The following is a 19619-nucleotide window of genomic DNA, read 5'->3' as shown; positions in this document are numbered from 1 at the left end:
ATTTCTAAGGTTTTGAATTGATTGACTAATTTCAAATATCTTCCCAAATATTTTTGCAGGTTCTGGGATCGTTTGATTACATTTGTTCGACCACATCCGTTAATAAAATTGCCAATTGATACTGATTTTAGTTTCGGTTACAAATACAAAGATGCTTGCAAGGTATCCTTTAAAATTACTTGCATTAAACTATCATGAATATGTCTCATGCAGTCGTAGACATGGGTAATATCAAAACCAGTTCCGAATCGAAATAAATGGTTTGGTTCTGATTTGAGATTTGATATAATTAATTACGAAGGATAGGTATTTTGGTGAATAAAAGTTTGTCTCTTAATTTTAGTGTTATTTTACCTCATTTCAGGAAATTCTTTTCTTGCGCGTGCGTTTTCTTATGCTGACATGTGTTTCTCTAGTTTCAAACTGACATGTACTTTTACTTCTCTAGTTTCAAATTGAATTCAATTGATTTTATATCTAAGTTTGAAGTTTTACAAAAATTATCTTTTCATTGAAAATAGTAACTGGATTAGATTTGTTGGACCCGTAACTATGAAACCGTACTGAATCATGCTGTAATGCTCCTGAATAGGATTAATAATTTTGCCTACGAAAAATTTTGCTAAGATAGACTTTCCATATTGTTAATGAATGACAAGTGATTAATTGGAAATTAATTATTAATAATGATCACTAAATTTTTTAGTATATCAACGGAACATATTTTTTTCAGTATTACAATTTATCTGAAGCAAAAATGCAGCCTTTTTATCTGGCAAGTGGCGCATTCCCAGCATCTTCTGGTGTACATATTGTTCTTCAGGGCCAAACTTTGTACAGGTATTGGAAGTTTCGATCTTAAAAATAATATATAGTCGTTGAGAAAAATAAGTGAAGAAGGAAAATGTCATTTTAACCATCAGATGTCATTTTAAGCAATCTAATTCTAACATTTCATTCATGTCCTTTAGGTTATTTGTGACCAACTTATGCTTGAATGGCGATTATATTGTGGAAGCTGATTGCGACGAAGCTCTGCAACTAATGTTATGGAAAAAAGAGAGCAACAAAGAAGAGGTTAAACATATTAAAGAGAAAATGGAAGGAGTGAGGAACGTTTGGAATTTCCATGTTGTGGACGAAATTATCGTTGGAATTGGTCTACTTTCGTCCAGTTTTGCTATTTTACGTAGTTTTATTTTCCGTAGGCAAATCAGCATGTGCATACCATCGTAGGTATGATTTATTATATCTTACATATTCTGCTCAGAAAACGCACTATCTATTCTTTCACTTACTTTCACCTTGTTTTTTCGATTACACTTCCTCAAATGATGTTCTACCTGTTGTCTTGGGTGCTTATTGAAATATGAAAATATCAGAGTCTAACTGTGGATAGATTATGTACTGAATGGCTGATGTAGTTATTTTTAAAGATTGAAGTTCAGTTATATCGAATATTTAGTTGCAGCAGCTGGATGGCCGAGCAGTCATCATGAGTAAACAATGAAGTAAAGCTGATATAACATTTTAAGTTCCACGCTGTTTTTTTTTCCATTCTCACCCAGAGCCTTTCAGGCATTTTTTCAATAAAACTTGTACTTTTTTCACAAAATAATCAGAGTCTATTTGGTTTTAGTGTAATTTTCCACTCTTTCAGTGCAAAATTTTATTTGCTTTTTCCTCACATTCTGAATTCATTAAACAAATAACAGTTCTCGGAGTATTTTATCGAAATTCAATCGCCGATGGAAAAATTAGTTTGTTCTCATCGCATAAGTTGTTTTGTTTCTTTTTGAAGAAACATTTAAGAGGTTTAAAAGGTTGGTGTAATTAATAGAAATTTGAAGGGATCCACTAACTGAATAAATGAATGGAATCGTGGAATAAGTAGTCCAACGTACTAATGCGAAATTAGTTCGTTAACTTGTTTTATAATTTATTCTGCACACTGTTTCTTCCTTTTTTTTCAAGTTTAATGATTTATTAAAGGGTACACAAATGATGATTTGTTAATGATTTGTTAAAGGATACAAAAATGCGTGACTATGTCCCAGAGAGCAAAAGCGGCAGATTCTCGAGGAATACGCCTATAGAGCATGAATTTCATTAGCTCAAGTTGTCTAGGTATTACTACCGTTAAATTCATGCCATATTATCGTGATAAAACACATCTTCTACAGTTTTTCGAATAACTGTTTCCTCTGCTCGAGCTTAAATTGCAGAATGATAGTTCTTTCACTTTATTATAAGGCGTCCCATTCAAGAATGTCAAGTATTTAAATTCTATTTAGTGCTCATTTCCTGACAAAATTTTCAATATTTTGCTGAAATCACAACTAAATTACGGCTTTTTTACAACTGAATTATAGCTTTTTTTAATCGGGATAAAGAGGCAGAATAATGGAAAATTGAAAGGATGTAAAAAAAAATTACGAATTCTATTTACTGCTCATTTCCTAACAAAGTTTTCAGTACTTTGCTCTTCCTGTTACGTTTCTACCATACTGCGAAAAGTTGATATTGTTACAAATATTTTTAACGAAGCTTAAATATTTTCATATTTTGCTTTTCTTATATGAAATGTTGATGGCAGGCAATGTTGGAATATTAGACTTAATAATCCATTCATATAAGTTTCACCGTTTATTGTTATTAGTTTTGCACATATCGAATATTTATTGTTAGTCGTATATATGAAAGCTTCTGATTACGACTTTCTGGTTACACCAAGTCAAATAATTGGCTTTCATTTGGCCTTGAAACCGCTAAATTTGGCAAGTATCACTTGCATTTATTTGCATACTTTTATTTCTTTAATTAGTTTTGCTCTGGCTAAATATCATAAGATTTTTGCATATGCATGAAATTTTATATGAAATATATTTCTGATGGTTGAAAGTCTTATGCTGGACATGTTTTCGTTTCGGTGGGAAACTTCCTTTTCAGATCAATAACACCAATGTCGTACATCTCACGCGGGTTTGAACCGGATACGGAATACTTCTCAGGAATACGTAGGACTAATCTGCGTGTACATGGCTGCAAAAATTTGAAAAATATTTGGAAAAATTGTTCAGAATTTCGGGTTTATTTTTCAGTTTGCTGTTTGAATGTTTGGGACGAAGACGTCTGTTGTAGCCAATTTGTCAAACTTATAACTGAATCAAACCTTTACACGACACTTGTGGCTGATAATGAACTGTGGATCGAACCTATCCGTTTTCGAACTTCCTTTGATTGTGAATCGTCCTTTCGTATCCGTTTTTGTCTTCGCAATTAAATTTCCGGCTAAAAAATTATGAAAACATTTCAAATCTGAATAGCTATTTAGTCAAAAAAAAATCGCCATTTTAAAAATTCATAAGATTATTCCTATCTTAAAGAAGCTTAAATTAGCTAGTCAAATAAAGCTGACCTACTTTCACTTGTAATAAGCCGGTGACACATGTTCGTGTCTTCTTGACATTATAAATCCCACATAACAAATCTTATTTCAGCACCCGAGGAAAAAAAAAAACGTTACCTAGCTCTAGTCTTGTACTAATTTAAATTAGAGATATGAAACAATGGACTAAATAATAACAAAGAATTACATTCATTATATTATACCATTCATACAGCAGATATTTTTAAACTAAATTCAAACCAATGTTTAAGTGCTCCTATACACTATCAAATAATTAAGTTCTAATTAAATAATAATGAAATGAAAAAAAAAGAACCATATCTTTCGCTATGAAGCTCAACTTCGCCATCATTTACTGGTTCTCCATCACAGATAACAGTTCCTGTTACTCCAACGCTTTTCGTTTTTGCCATAATACTACTTATAGATATTGATATACCAATGATAATTGCAAATGTTAGAGCATATGTCATTCCTGCAAAATTTCTTACATGAAACATATGTAATAAAAAACAATCATTTTTGAAATCATATTAAAACGACAATTTCTTTGAAAATGATGAACGAAAATTTTTGATGATCAAAATTTAAACAGAAAGTAAAGATCATTCATTCTTCGTGTTTAATTAGATATAATTTAATTAAGATGTTATTGCAAATTACATTCAATCATTCTATTCGTACAAATTATCTTCAACAAAACAGAACAAAAAGAAGGAAAGAATAATGATTGAGAAAAAAAAATTTAAATTTTGGAAATTACTAATCAATTTCCTTCTTCTTTTTTAGGTAACATAACTATCGCTAAGTGAAACCAAAAAACAAACATTCTTTGTAATTTCATTTAACAATCATTAAACGTTAACACTAATTCTATTTGATCAATGATTTCAATTGTAAATGATGAAAGAAAGTGAAAAATACAGCAATAGCTGATTTAACAAGAAATAGAAAGCAATATGAAAGAAAAGTCTTCTGAAACAGATGGTTGAAAGTGAATGATTAATTAGCCTCAAACTGCTAATTCTATAATTTCGTGAAATAAAAGATATCTCGATGCACAAACATTTTTCCTATACATATGCAATTCATATTTTACATAATTAATTCGAAAAAAAAAGTATAATTAGGGATGAAATGAAAATAGCAAATGGATATTGATAAATGATAACATTGAAAGAGGAAAATGTGAAATTCAAATGAGATGAAAATAAAAAAAAAAAAAGGAAAAACGTGGAAATGATTCACAATTTAGGAGATTTCATCTTTATAAAATTGTTGATAGTGTCGAAAATTTCCCATATATTTAATTTCTTGCATTATATTAAAATTGAATTGAAGGCATTTAACAATAAAATTAGGCGGAAGAAATGAAAGAGAGGAAAAGGTGGAAGAGAGAGCCCGTAGAAGCCTATTATTTGGATATTAGTTTGCATATTAAAATAGCTGAATGCAATTTTAACTATTTTTTGCTTATAAATTTAACAGGATACGAATGATTTATTCATGCATTTATGTGAAAACTATTATAGATTCATTTCTTGGTTTTTCCTTTTCATATAAATCAATATTGATATACTTCACAGTTAACCAACTGAGTGAGGCTTGATAAAAAACCAATTTCACTATATAAAAAGTTTCGTAATTCATAAAGCAATTATATCGTAACAAATCATTTTTTACAATCCTAATTCAACGAACTTATGGGAAGTAATATTTCTATTTGACTGAAATTCTACTGCATATTGTATTGGCATATTTTTTGAAAGCGTTATTCATACACTAAAAATTATCAATTACAACATTTTAAAATGTAAACAATCTCAGTAATATTAATCCTTTTCATTTTCATTTACATATTTCTATATGAACACCTTTAATTATGAACATGTACAATTAATTGGAGCTGTATAGGACACCATCAGAAACCGTCAATCTCTGAACACTGTGCTCAGAGAGAACATAAGACTCTTCGTTAGGATTGTGTCTTGTTCGACCCTCAAAGTTATCATGATATAACTCAGTTGTAAAATGCAGGGAAAAGAATAAAGAATATTCTTTAATAAGCATAGAATATGATAGAAACCACATGCTTTCCTTTTCGGACCTACATTGGAAATATGAAGTTCCTCTCTTTGATCATTACGGATATTTATGAAGTTTTGCACTAAACGTAAATGGTAGAATGACCTATAAAGCTCTTGAAACATAGAAATTTCCATATTTTATCGATCTAACTGTACATCATATAAAAAGAAAAAGAAAAATAGATGATTAAATCTGGTGATATAAAAAAACAGGACACATCTGAAAAAAAAAGAAATGAGAACAATTAGCAATAGCTGGAGCATATTAAAATCCACAGCATCCCTACTTACAAAATATTACAGTAACATCTCTGAATGTTTTAAGCGAGTGCATAATACCATAAATTTTCAGTGATAACCGGACTGACTCAAAAAACACAATAATTGACCAAAGTCGACTTTAAATTGAAAAAAAAACCACATTCAGATTTACTCGCCGAAACATTCAAAATCAATTATTCACTGAACATAACCGTTAAATAACCAATCGACTCAGTACTTGGATAAAATAAAACTGCAAAACTGAAGTCCGGTAGGTAATTCAGGAGATAATACGACAACTCGATGAAGTAACGAACGATGAAGTAATGAGCAACTATAGTTATTCAAAAAGTAATAGAATTGGTAGTCTGATATTTGAATGAAACTTGAATACGGAAGAGACTAGATCTATCATCAAGAAATGTCATTAGACCACAGTGAATTGAATATATCAAAATAACTTTAATCAGTCACCGGGAAAAAAAAACAATCAGCAGAAGTATTAAAATTTAGAAAGAAAATATGCTAATAAGAGAGAAGAAAACATTATTCACATATTGCATGTATCTACCGGGATTCTTGCCTAAACTTACCCTAAAGTTATAGAAACCGAAACTCTGCAAATTACCCCTACCTTGTATGCGAAAGTCAATATATATTACAAGTTATAAAGAAATAAAGCAAATATTATCACACCTTTTTACCTCGTCAAAACGATCGCATAATACGGCTTTTTTGAGATACAGGGATATCTGGAATGATCTGATAATCATGACTAGGTAGCTGCCAAATTATGTGAGAAAAATGGTGCGGAGTCCCTGAAAATACCATAAGTTTTTTTTTTGAATTTTATTCACTAAACCATCGAGAAATGAATGGACTTAAATGTAGCTTTAAACATGACTAGCAAAGACAAAGCTGAATAAACACTTTCATAACGGTCATGCTTACACAACAACAGACAGATATTGGTCCACTGGTTCGAAAACTGGATTTTCATCCACCTTCAAAAAACTAACATTAATCCATTTGCAACGTGAATTTTGAAGTGAAAAACGCAATTACCTGCTTAAAAGGGTATGGCATACTTGGCAAACTTTTGCTGGCCTTCGATGTGGTCCACTAGGTATTGTTGCTGACAAGCACACTGAGCAGAAAATCTTGCCGCAGTGGTAACAGTGGAGCTTAATACGGTTTTTGGAAAAATTTGACTGACATTGATTGCATGCATGCACATCTTCATCGAACTGCCACCGTACTTCCTTTAATACTACTAATTTTCTCACATGAATGCCTTAGTGATGAAAATTAACTGATTTGTAATTACTACATTATGTAGTTGGCTATCTATTCTTACAGTACCAGACTCATTTTTATATTATCATAGTACACTTTTAATTCGTGCAAATTTCCAAAGGAAGGGGAAAAGCAAAGATCAACAAACAAAATACCTGTTCAGCTTGTCGAATTTTTTCAAGTTCAATTTGCAGATTTTGTGAAAGTTTGACGAAATCCTTTTGCACGGTCTCCGATGTATTCAACTCCTGTTGTAAAGCAGCGCATCTAAAGTAGATTGCCAACGATAGAAGCAGCAATTAAAAAATTGAGTGAAAGTAATAAAAATTATTAGGAAGTTCAAAATATACTTCTGCTTATATAAAGCGACAGTCATTTCCAGGTCAGTACGCTCCTTTTGTACTGATTGCAACTGCTTTTCCAAATCCTCGATTATTTTCCTGTATTCAGTCATTCTTTTGTTCATTTCTTCAACTTTCGAAGATGCATCTTTCATCGAATCTAACTACAATATAAGATAATACAACATGAAATGTAAACAAAAAGTGACCATGAATACAACCGAACAAATATAGTGAAACCAAAAATGAATAAATGCTTCGGAAACATCATAACCAATACCCTTAAAGCAAATGAAAATACCTGACTACGCGCAAATCCAAGTTCTTCACTAACTCCATTTACACGTTCAGTGTAAGCATCCTCAATTCTTCTCTTTTCCATTTCATCTTCTTTTCTTTGCGTTTCCAGTGTCGTTATTTCATCTTTCAACACTACTTCCTAAAATATATCAGCAAATATATTTTTTACGTTAAAGAGTAGCTAAATCATTAACATTATAAGAAATATAAGCAAACATGCAAATAGGAAATTATCGCCTAGGTTATTTTCGACGAAAGACAAACTTTTCATTTCAGATAACGCTGCATATCCCAATCAAAATTCTGTCACAGTGCAAGAAAAAGATTGGTGGAAGCATTACAGAAAATCTTATACTGGATAAAGTGTGCACATTTTTAACTTACATCCACTCAACTGAACGACATTCATGTTCTTTTCATGAATATCGTTTAGTTATCAGGTTAATATAAGACTCAATATGACTAATTCTCCGAATGGGGTTAAAAGACCTCAAATGTAAAATCTCTCGAATAATCTATAAGTAAACAAGTATGTCGGTAACTATACCCTTCCCAGTTTTCTTTCTTTTTTTTTTCTAAGAGAAATATCAGAAACATACAGCATGTTCTCTGGCTGCACGGGTCTCAATTAATTCTTCCCTTAGTTGGAGGCATAAAAATTGCAACTGATCGACATCCTGAGGCAGTTCTATCGTTTGATCTCGCATTTCCGCGGAGCATTTACGATTGGCACCAAGCAACTTCTGAAAAGATATCTAGAAAAATAGTAGACTTTGGTAACAATATTCAACGAATGTAATGTAAATTTAAATTAATTAATATAGGCACAACGCACGACGACGTAATATGAAACAACCATAAAACAAAACATGTAGAGCAAAAAACATACTAAATATCGATTGCTCAAATTGTGCATATCTTTATTCATCATGTTTAAACGTTCCTTCAAACGATCAATACTCTTTCGTTGTTCTTGTATCAATTTTACACATCTAGAAGTAATCTAGTCATAATCATGAATTTTAAAAATAAAATGGAATTTTTCTTGAGACATCATAACGTTTTACAAATTCATAAACTACAAAAAAAATTAAACCTTTCATCAACGATAGCCAACTGATCAGCACACTTTTCGTTCTCGTTTTTTGCTATATTCACTTCTTTTTCATTATCTGCACATAACGTGGTTGTTTTTGTTTCCATTTCCCTCCTGAAATCATTTATTGTGATCTATAAAATTATTTGAACAAACTGGAAAGAAGCATTTCACAACGAACCTGTACAAGCGCTCTCCAGACAGTTCATTCTGGTAACGATTAACCAAATGTTGTGCAGCAGATAACTGTTCCTTCAAATTTCGCTCTGCGTCCTGAATATTTACAAAAACATTCAAGTTAGCCTAATTAATAAAAACGAACACGGAAAAGTGGGAGACAAAGAAAGAAAACTCGTGAAAAAAGACTCGGTTTTATTCTTTCCATAACTTCAACTCCATTTCGAGAAATGAGATGGAATGGCTGCGACAAGCAATCAATTTTTCACAAGAAAAATTAATAAAAAAGTCAGCCCACCTGCATTTTCGTCAAACTCAATTCATAATTATGACACATTTCGCATGATGTCGCTGTAAGCTCCGCCTCGCACACTGTGTCTGATATTTTATTTTCTTCATTCATTGCGACAGAACGGTCATTTTCTTTTTGGACAGTCTAAAATGACACAATCTACTTACTCCAAAATTTAATACAGCTTTAATTTATTTAAGAGGAGGCAAGAAAGATTAACCCTATCACTTCACATAGCCATAGCAATCATACTAATAATGCTGGTATCAAATGCTGATTTGAAGAAAATTCTACTAAAGTATAACACAAATAAGTAAATTTAATCAAAAAAAGAAACTTATAAGTTATAAAAAGTTATAAATCTGAAGAACAAATTGATAACTGCATGTAAAAGAAATAAAAAACAAAAAAAAACAGAAAAGATTATAGAACATCTCTGCAAAGTTCAAGCTGGAGCTATTTTCCCTCCTTATCTCGAATATTCATCCCAATGATTGATATGGATGGCTGAAATTCTGTAATGAAAAGAAATCTCATTTACTTCCTGTACCACTGAATCTTGATGTTCAATCTCAGCGGCGGCAGTTTCATTACTTGCTGGACCGTTTGTTTGGTTTCGAATAAAATCAGAGGCATCATTTGCATTCATTTCCGATACCAAATCCTCATGCATAATGCTTGCCCATTTTCTGGGATTTTCAATGGTAGATTCTAGAATAGATGTAGATGTAACATCTTCTTTGCCACCGTTCGACAACTGATTTGTTAGTACCTCACCACCAGTTATAACATCCACATTCTCCATGCTCATTTCTCCTTCTTTTTTTCTGTTATCGATAAGTTTTGATTTTGTTCACATTCAGTTAATTTATGGAGTGATCATTGGACAATACATCGACTATACATCCATATATGTATAACTGCAATAGAAAATAACTAAGTGAAATTGTAGTACTCCAAATGGCAAGTCTTGGAATCAACATTCTTCACCATTCACGTTTCACTCTTTTCAAGTCAAGAACTGTATGATGTTTCAAATTTTTCAAAATTAAATCCGAAGTATTTAAAAGTGAATGGCAAAGAATAGAAAATTCAGAAAAAAAAAGAAAACCAGGAAAGCTAAATCAGCGTTGAAACAGATTAAAAAGCTTATAGCTCTTCTGATAAACGGCAAAATAATATCAACAGGTGTGAGTAAAATTATTACGTGATCGAAACAATATCTTGGAAAAATTTCGCCAATAGTTTCTCTAGGAAAAAAAAAGCTTCAAAAAGCTTCACTCTATTATTGGTTCTTTAAAAATTGAACAAAAACATAGGAAATTTCGAAAGTTATACGACCCTAAAAAAGTTTGAACAAAAAGAAATGAAACAAACAAAACTCCCAAAGACAATGAGAACGAAACCATAGTTGAAGCATTCATGAACAAAGTACAACCAATCATTGAAAGCAAACATATAAAGCACCCAACTTAATTGCATCACGCTGATTCACAATTATATTTATTATATCGCTCTGATCGGGTAACGATGAAAACGCTTATCCCAACCAGTTTCACAGCGTATTGTCTCTCGCAACGACTAATTTTACAGTAACCTTATCGTTTCTTGTTTTCTTTTCTTCTTTTTCTTACTGTCATTAAATCATTTCGTGTTAATTTACTTTAAATTGCGGCATTTTTCGTTCATAATTGTATTTTCGTTCATAACTGTATTCATTATTCATTCATTAACTTTAGTTTGGAAAATGATTTTTCCTTCTTTCACTATTGTAAATTTTAAAGACTAATCCCAAAGATTTAAAATTTTCTTCCAACTGTCAATTGATAAAGCTATTCACAATGTTCAAATAATTGAAAATTCTTTAACAGATATGGAAATTTAAAATTTTAATGAAATTCAGCATTTACAAAAGGTAGTAATCAACAAATAATTAGTAGTAATTAACAAATTAGTAATCAACAAATAATTTAATAGTAATTATATGAAATGAAGTAAATTGTGATAGTTGTTTTTCATCGCATAACATTATAAATCGTATTTATTATTCCGTTTTTTTCCAAAATTTTCAATGAATTCATCAATTGGATATTATAATCTGAATTAAATTCAAGTTAAATTAAATTTAAATCAAAATGGATGAATTGAAATAAAGACTAATCAGTGGATAAGTTGAAGTAAAGACTAATCAATGGATAAATTGAAGTAAAGACTAATCAATGGATAAATTGAAGTAGTGGTTAATCAAATTAATTTTAGCTAAATATAAATGTTGAAAATACTACTTAGTTACTCAATGCAATGAAAAAACACTAATATGACAGTCGTGTCCAACTTATAAATGAAATATTATTGCCGGAAAATATTAAATAATCAATAAACAGGATATTATTTAACAGTCATTATAGTTAGAAAATCTGGTGAATTATTGAAATTAACGAAATGATTAGCAATCATTTAAATATTTTTCGAAAATCAATGGTTTATTATTTTGAATCAAATATAAGCATAATATTATCAAATTTTTCCTTTACTTAACTTATTAATGAAATGATTGACAAATAAAATGATTGGTAATATACAGGTAGATTTATATTTTTATCAATATTCTATTTTGTTGATAAACATGAATGAAACAATAGTTTCATTAGAAGATTATATTAAGTATTAACAGTTGTGGCAGAAGTTTTTTTTTTTTCCCTTGCTTTCACCGGATACCAATACTTGCTAAGATTAAATGACCGATAAGAAGATCATGTCAGTGATATAAATAAAGTAAAAATTATCACAATGCTTGTGCATATCACTGCAGAATATAATTTTTATGAATGTATTATTATTTATTACTTACAACTAAAAATTACTTCCTCTTTTTTGCTTGTTTATCTTATGGATATTTTGCGTAAATTTTACGGATGTTTTCACGTCTCAAATGCATAAACTTATAAATGCAGTTTTGTTTATTAAAATTAAAAAATGTATTTTTAGTGGATGAAAAATTTGTTAAAATTAATTCAAAGTAACTAATTTAAATAATCGGATGTATCTTTTTTTTAAATTATCATATCTATTGTTAGATGAATTCAATAATCATTTTATCATTACTATTAATAAAAAGCAAAGGTTATAATAATCCTCCTCTTGAAATTGAGCAAAATAATATCCCAATCATTCCGTATGAATCATTTAAAATTATAATTTTATAGGGAATAAGAGAAAATCTACCAGGAAAATATTTACCTTTCATATGTATTTATTTTGAATTGCATTTCATTTTTTAAAATTTTCACGCCATTTTTTTAAATCTTTCATTTCAAATTATAATTACTGATTGGTATGGTGGATAAGATATATGCGCATCAAATTGTACGATAGTTTACGATAGTAAACGGTTATGTCATCAATTTGGAAGGCAATATACCATAATTTTCCGCTTTTTTCATTAGAAATGATAGCTAAATATTACAAAAAAAAAAAAGAATTGATTTGATTAAAAAGTTAACTGAAAATTTTCAATTTTAAAAAAATTTTGAATTTTTTTCGAAAATTTCGAAAATTTTGAAAAACTTTGAATTTTTTATAACCAGAATTTTCGTTGCATTATCTATCATTTACATATCTAAAATTAATTTATCCCAAATATATCAATCTATTCAAGATATATTGATCCCAAATATATTGATCTGTAAAAATCGCATTGTTGTAATCAGTGATTTCATTACAACTATACCTGAAGTAAGAGATTAATTCATTTACAATTTTATTAAAACTATGACATTTCAATCATGATTTTACGTTCAAAAATTATATAAATAATTTGTAAACTATGTAAAAAAAATGTAAAATTTAATGGAAAAAAAGATTTTTTTTCCCAAAATTTAAATATTAAGACCTTTTATTGATTGAAAATTATTTGTTTATTTATCAGAAAATTGACATACACACAAATTTTTTTAGATATGACACTCCTCATGACAACTGTACTTTTAGTTTTACCTTTAACTTTTTTTTTCCTCTACTTTATTGCTTTATTTGAGAACAAACATGATAAGAAGTTTATATGGAAACATATCAGACTACAATTAAAATGATATCACTTTGGTGTCACCTGATGTATTTCCTGAGGTAGAATGAGAACGGAAAGAAAGATCCATAATAGCTAAAACAATAATATCTGATGTATTAGAATCTATAATAATATCGAATATGATACCAGAGGTAAAATTGATAATATGATATGATATAGTAATTGAGGCAGAGCTAATAATAGGATCTAACATAATACCTGAGGGTGAGCTAATAATAGGATCTTACATATTACCTGAGGTTAATATTTGAGATAAAGCTAATAATATGTTCTGATATTGTACCTGAAAAAGAGCTAATAATAAGATTTAACAAAATACCTGAAGTAGAGCTGATAATAAAATCTAACATGATATCTGAGGTACTATCCAAAAATGAGAAAAGTTATTAGTAGCTACCGTAATAATATATTTAAAGCATTGTAACATTATCAAAAAGATTAATTTTTAATTTAACTGCTACTAAAAAGGAAACAATGCAATTCATATATTATTAGCGATGCTAATAATTAACTTGACTAGAAATTAAGCAAAGAGAAAAGGAAGAAAAAGGAGCTAATAAAAATAACATTCAAAAAAGGAAAAAGATTTAATCCGAATTGATTAACTAATAATCATTTAATCAATTCAAATTAGTACAATATAAAGGAATATTTTTATATGCGAATATAAACTAAACGAAATCTATGCGAATAATTCTTAAATAAAATATAAATCATAAAGATGTTAAAACAAATAAATAATTAGAGAATAAGTAAATTGAGATATTTTATAAAATAAATAAGAAAACTGGAATAATAACAAATAATGGGAACAAATTTAATTTGCATATTTTAATTTAAACTTATAAGTTCTTTTTAAAGGCAGTTTAAAGAAAGTTTCAAATTTAAAGAAATCTGAAAAAAAACTTTTTTTCCTTCCTTAAATAATTTTGTCTATTTCAAATACATAAATATTTTAGGAATATTATTTATGTTTTTGAAATTTTTTGAAAACATTCCATTATTTGCTATTATTTGTTTATTGTTATTGTTGTTGTTATTATTATTGTTATTATTATTGTTATTGTTATTGTTATCGTTAGTAGATGTGAATGGGAAAACAAAAAAAAAAAAGTGCCTTTCATAATTGTTGTCCATTTTCTGAAATATTCGATGCTAATTCATTTCGTCCTTCATGTTGTTCCAATTGATGTTGCTGTTGTGTTTGAAATCGACGTCTTGCTTCATCACCAGCAAATGTAAAAATTAAGCATACATAAGCATCAAATGTTCGAGCATGATCATATGCTTTTCGTTCAGCAGCCACAAGTGAAGCATGAAGATCAATAGTTGGAATAGCCTGGGCCCATGAACAGCGGCCAGAAATTAAAATTAATCGAATCCGTTGAAGGATAAATAGACGTCGTTCTCGATTTAATTCTTGTCGCCACGGGAACATTTAAAAATCAAATTTGCAAATTTTTCTAAAATTATTACACAATAAATGATAATAATTAATAAATAATCAGGATGATAACAACGAAAAAGATAATTTCACAAAAAAATTATACATTTATTATGAATATTATTTATTTTGCTTGAAATAAAATCGAAATACCATTGTAAAAATTGTTAATTTAAATAAAATGTTTTAAAGAAAAAAATTTTTTCACACATCATTATCATATGAATATGATAATGTTAATGATTTCTGACAATAAAAATGATGATGATAGTTGTGATAAAAGTGATGAATGATAAAAATGGTGATAATAATATTTTTTTTTTTGCAAGAAAAAGATTTACTGTACATCTTTAACGTTCGTTTTATAACCATTCTTTTGATCGATTACTTGTTAATTGATTTTTTTCTACATTTATTTTAAAAACATACTGTATTCATTCAAATTACATGAATCATGAAAAAAAATACTGTATTTTTTTCAATTAGCACAAATTAACGAATTACGATCTGAATTTATACTTGCTATTAACATAAGTAAAATTCTGAAAAATTTATTTCATACTTATAATATAAAGATATCATTACCAGTCTTTGAGAAGAAATTAACAATAGCTAATTGAAACAAATAATGCTAACAACGTTATCAGATCCAGATAGTGTCCAGTACCTATCAATAACATCATTGATAGCATCTCTTAGCTACTGATAGCAATATCGATTTGTACCTATTTCTTTTACATTCCATAATGAGTAATTGAGTTAAAAATTAAAATTTAGGATTGGAAAAAAAAGAAAAGCAAAGCAAGAGAGGAAAAAACCCTTCAAACGATTTGTGTATAGACAAAAAAACTTAGAATAATGTTTTATATATATATATATATATGGTCAGTATGTGGAAGGTCATTGTTACTGAAAGTGACCATTTCTTTATTTCTCTAATATGATGATGTTTTGTTTTGTTTTTTCTCTGTCTCTTTCTCAGTAAGCTTGACCTTTTCTTCTATCTGTTCTTGTCGTACTACTCGACCTCTGTCTGTAATATTCTGCTTTCTTTGATACGACTACTACTACTACTACTACTATTATTACTACCATCACCCCTTAGGACGGATAAGGGAGAAAATATAAATCAATGATTGTTATTCAGGTTGATGATAGTAGCCTATAGGCTTTCGCTCAACCATCATCTTTTCCTCCCATTTCTTCTTACAATTTGTTGACCAAATGACCATAAAACTCTACCAACTGGAGACCTTAGGTTCTAAAATACATCTTTAGACATAACTACATCTTACCCTCCGTATCCTATCGTTTTCATTAATCGCCTACCACTTCCAATTTCATCATTTATATCAATCAGCATCCTGTATTAATTAGCATAAACAGTAGGAATATTTCATCAAAAGTAACAACTGAAAAGAAATCGAAATTTTTATTTGGGAATTTTAATTTTATTAGAATAAAGGAAAATTTAATTAAACAAAAAAATTTTTTTGTCACAAAACAAAAACAAAAATTCTTTTACTGTAAAAATATTCAATTGGATCGATAATTAGCATCTTTTAGGGTGACTTTCCTAAATTGATTTTTTCAAAATGAATAAATTAATGAAAAAGAAATTATTAGTTAAAGAAAAAACGATGAAATATCAATTAAAAATTACTACAAGCTTTAATTTTTGGATAGAAAGATGAAGGCAAAAATTTTGAATGATAAAATTTTGATTACCAAAATTTTTTTAAATTAAATATTTTAATTTTTTAATTTTTTGCTTTACAGGTAAAATAATCAGGTAAAATGTAAACGTAAAACGTATGAAAGTTTCACGTATATGAATAAATCAAAATATACGGGAAAAGTAAATAAAAAAGAAAATATTTCAAAAATATCGTTTAAAGAAAAATAATGAATAATTTTTTCTTTTTTTAAAGGAAAAAATTTATGCTATGATAAAAAAAAAAATTATCGTATCAGAAGATAACAATATATGTAAAGATATGTGATAACGTAACGGTACTGAAGATAATACAGTAAGATTATATACAAAAAAAAAAAGAAAAAAATAATTAATTTTACATCAAAATACATTATATACCCTAAACTTATAGAAATGTACCAAAGAAATGTTGTAACGATTTCAATCAATTTTAACAGGTGTTATTGACTTAATATGAATATTTGCAATACTGATAATGAAATTTTGAAATCGTTTAAACTATCAGAAATTTATTAAAATCTTTGACAATTTATAGTAATAAATTTCAGATTTTTAAAAAATAAATTGCTTAAAGAAATGATTGAAATAATTGTAAAAAAAAGAAAAAAATCCAAATAAATAAAAATTTGAAATTTTTTGAACCAATAAGCATTTATCAGTTTCATTGTTAATTTACAGTAATCAATTGTAAATTTTATTGGAAAAAAATTACATGAATAATGATGAAAATAAGTGCTAGAAAAAAAATCCTAACAAAAAAAATGAAAAAAAAAAAATTTCAGAATTATCAAATTTCCAGTGATTTGGAAATTTTTTAGATTGGGATTGTATTGAACAAAAAAAAAGATTAATTAATAAGAATTGAAATGCCAATAAAATACAAGTTTGTCCTTTGAAAAAACGGATGAAAAAAAGAATATAAATGAAAACATTATAAATACCCATAAATTATATTTGAAATCTAATCCATCAAAACTCATTAACTTTCAAATGACCTGTTATTTGCTGACCCATAGATAGTGATACATTTAAAATAAAACAATTTAACAAAATATTTTATATTTATTAAATTGACAAACTTTTAAATTAGTATTTTGCACGATATGACAGTTCATTTTTGTATAGCTACAAATAAATTATAAATTTATTACTTTTGAGTATGGTTTTAGTGATTTTTCCTTAGTATTATTATTCGTTGTAATTTTTAAGCTTATTTTTTCGTTTGCTTATTCTTCTGTTAATGTCTTTTATAGGTTTTTTTTTGATATAATTAATGTTTTTAATATTTAATTTTTAATTAAAAGATTTTAAAATACTGATAAATTTTTTCCTATGATTGAATTTTCTCATCTATTTTGTTATTTTCTGTATTTTCTCACTACTGTTTTTGAGTTTTAGTAACTTGTTTGTACTAAATTGTATTACTTAGTGGATTCCTTTTGTTATTTGTACTTTTGTTTTTGTTATTTTTATTTGATTTTTTAAACTAAACTTGTACTTAGTTAATTATTATGTAGTTGAAGAATTTTCTTATTTTCATTCTTTGATATGATTTTTGGTTATTTTAAGTCTTCCTTTCTTTTTTTTTGCATTAGTATGCTGCTGGTATGCTAATTGTTGATTCTACCAAATCTCTTAATTAATTAGCTGTTGTTGTTGGGGAATGTTTCCTTTTAACGAAATTTATTTTGTTTTGTCTATGAACGGAAATTCATTTCGTCTTGAGTTGTCAATTTATCCTGATGGTTATTTATTTTTTAGCACAGATTGGATTTTTTGATTTGGGGAAAAAAACAATCAATGATTAAGAATACATTATCATTTCTCTTTTGTTTTACTTAGTTTGCATACTTCTGTCTGAAGGAACATTCGAGAATTCCACGAATCACCGTCCTGAATTCTGGGGTATCATTGATCGCACAATGAGCGGTGCTCATATGTAGTTAACACTATAGTAACTGGACATATATCTATGACAACTACTGTAGTAACTGAATATTGCCTGTGATATTAGCTTCTCATGAGATAGCTTTTCCTTGTTTGAATGTTTTATCTTATTGATCGTTTCTCAGTCCTCGTTTTATTGCAAGTGGCCCAGGTAATAGTTGGACATTTTATCCACCTTTAGCAATGGAGATCAACCAATATGTGGATTTAATAATTTTAGGTTTGCATATTACTGGTATTGGTTCATTGTAAGGCTCGATTAGTATTACAGTAATTAGTTAAAATATACGATTTAATTGCTGTAACGTTTAGATTAGGTTAGCATGTCTCAATGAACTTCTGATAACTTCATTTTTATCATTGTTATCTGTACCCGTTTTAGCTACTGGATCTTTTTTCTTTTAATAGGACTAAGAAAGGATAATCTTTTCTTACTTTACCATGATTTTTTTTGACGATCTGGAAGCTTGTGTGATTATTTTGTTTGTTTTTGGTTTTACTAGTGAGGTTGTTTTGTTTTGAACTGATAAGGATCCTTTTTATTTGGCCAAACTAGTGTGACATTTGCTTTTATTTGAATTAGACATTTCTATTTCATGTTATCATATCTGTGTTGTTGAATTGGGTGTTGATACTCGTACTTATTTTTAGTGATTATTGCTCTTCCTAGAGCTGTTAAGGTTTTTAATTGATTGAATATCTCTTTTTGGTTCTGATTAACTTTTATGATGCAGAATTTATAATTTTGTTTTTCTTTTTTACTGTTGGATTATTCTGGGTGTTGCTAGCTTGGATATAATTTTGCATGATACTTAATATTATAACTCATTTTCATATTACTTCAAGTTTTGATGCTGTTTACGGTATTTTTGTGAATCAATTTGTGATTAATTAAATATTTAGTTTACGGTATAATACTAGTTGCTACTTTTATTGATACTAAAATGAATTCTTTCCCTATACATTTTATTGGTACAAGGTATACCTTTTAAAGCTCTAGATTATCTTGATTATTATTCATTGTCTCAAATTGTTTCTTCATTGGGTTCTGTCATTACTTTTATTGGTTTTATGTTACTTAAATATTTGTGTTTAATTCTTTTTTTTTCTCGTTTTTTGGGTATTTGCCTTTATAATAATTATAATGCAGCTTATTAAAATTTTC

General features: G+C 28.3%; 5 protein-coding genes across 5 annotated transcripts in view; 2 read left to right on the top strand and 3 right to left on the bottom strand.

Annotated features, from left to right (window-relative positions):
* LOAG_18713 (cytosolic endo-beta-N-acetylglucosaminidase) overlaps positions 1-1236 on the top strand; it is a gene marked incomplete at both ends in the record, with an annotated part of 5476 nt that extends 4240 nt beyond the window's left edge. Inside the window, 3 exons of the mRNA XM_020451376.1 lie at positions 60-162; positions 734-840; positions 972-1236. Of these exons, the coding sequence (XP_020304843.1) occupies positions 60-162; positions 734-840; positions 972-1236 (475 nt within the window). The remainder of the gene's footprint in view (positions 1-59; positions 163-733; positions 841-971) is intronic.
* A 1139-nt stretch (positions 1237-2375) lies between these two features.
* On the bottom strand, positions 2376-3890 carry LOAG_05691 (hypothetical protein). Its single transcript, XM_003141228.2, has 3 exons — positions 3726-3890; positions 3173-3291; positions 2376-3042 (listed from the first exon to the last, which is right to left on the bottom strand). The coding sequence occupies exons 1-3, from the start codon at positions 3880-3882 to the stop codon at positions 2905-2907; spliced, it is 414 nt and encodes a 137-aa protein (XP_003141276.1). The 5' UTR covers positions 3883-3890; the 3' UTR covers positions 2376-2904.
* Positions 3891-6448: 2558 nt separating this feature from the next.
* On the bottom strand, positions 6449-10100 carry LOAG_05690 (FYVE zinc finger family protein). The gene is made up of 11 exons (XM_003141227.2): positions 9801-10100; positions 9266-9403; positions 8972-9063; positions 8791-8904; positions 8584-8686; positions 8294-8437; positions 7696-7833; positions 7404-7558; positions 7209-7320; positions 6823-7019; positions 6449-6575 (listed from the first exon to the last, which is right to left on the bottom strand). The coding sequence occupies exons 1-11, from the start codon at positions 10068-10070 to the stop codon at positions 6533-6535; spliced, it is 1506 nt and encodes a 501-aa protein (XP_003141275.1). The 5' UTR covers positions 10071-10100; the 3' UTR covers positions 6449-6532.
* A 4366-nt stretch (positions 10101-14466) lies between these two features.
* On the bottom strand, positions 14467-14784 carry LOAG_05689 (hypothetical protein; the record flags this gene model as incomplete). The annotated part of the gene is made up of 1 exon (XM_003141226.1): positions 14467-14784. The coding sequence occupies one exon, from the start codon at positions 14782-14784 to the stop codon at positions 14467-14469; it is 318 nt and encodes a 105-aa protein (XP_003141274.1).
* Positions 14785-16014: 1230 nt separating this feature from the next.
* Positions 16015-19433, top strand: LOAG_05688 (hypothetical protein; the record flags this gene model as incomplete). The annotated part of the gene is made up of 4 exons (XM_003141225.1): positions 16015-16048; positions 18350-18446; positions 18580-18674; positions 19358-19433. Coding segments are annotated over 4 exons (300 nt in total), but the record flags the coding sequence as incomplete, so codon positions are not given.
* Between the last annotated feature and the right edge of the window lie 186 nt (positions 19434-19619).

This window comes from Loa loa (genome assembly GCF_000183805.2).
Source record: "Loa loa unplaced genomic scaffold supercont3.460, whole genome shotgun sequence".
NCBI lineage: Eukaryota > Metazoa > Nematoda > Chromadorea > Rhabditida > Onchocercidae > Loa > Loa loa.
Note: the sequence above shows the minus strand (reverse complement) of the source record. Positions and strands in the feature narration are given on the sequence as shown.

Excerpts from the sequence above, each read along its gene's own strand:
- LOAG_05691 (XM_003141228.2), bottom strand. The coding sequence starts at position 3,882 with ATGACATATGCTCTAACATTTGCAATTATCATTGGTATATCAATATCT. Across the intron at positions 3,292-3,725 it reads GCTTCATAGCGAAAGATATG|CCGGAAATTTAATTGCGAAG; the intron begins GTTCTTTTTTTT and ends ATAATTTTTTAG. Across the intron at positions 3,043-3,172 it reads GCCACAAGTGTCGTGTAAAG|CCATGTACACGCAGATTAGT; the intron begins GTTTGATTCAGT and ends AAATTTTTGCAG.
- LOAG_05690 (XM_003141227.2), bottom strand. The coding sequence starts at position 10,070 with ATGAGCATGGAGAATGTGGATGTTATAACTGGTGGTGAGGTACTAACA. Across the intron at positions 7,321-7,403 it reads GTCGCTTTATATAAGCAGAA|ATGCGCTGCTTTACAACAGG; the intron begins GTATATTTTGAA and ends AATCTACTTTAG. Across the intron at positions 7,020-7,208 it reads AAATTCGACAAGCTGAACAG|GAAGTACGGTGGCAGTTCGA; the intron begins GTATTTTGTTTG and ends GTAGTATTAAAG.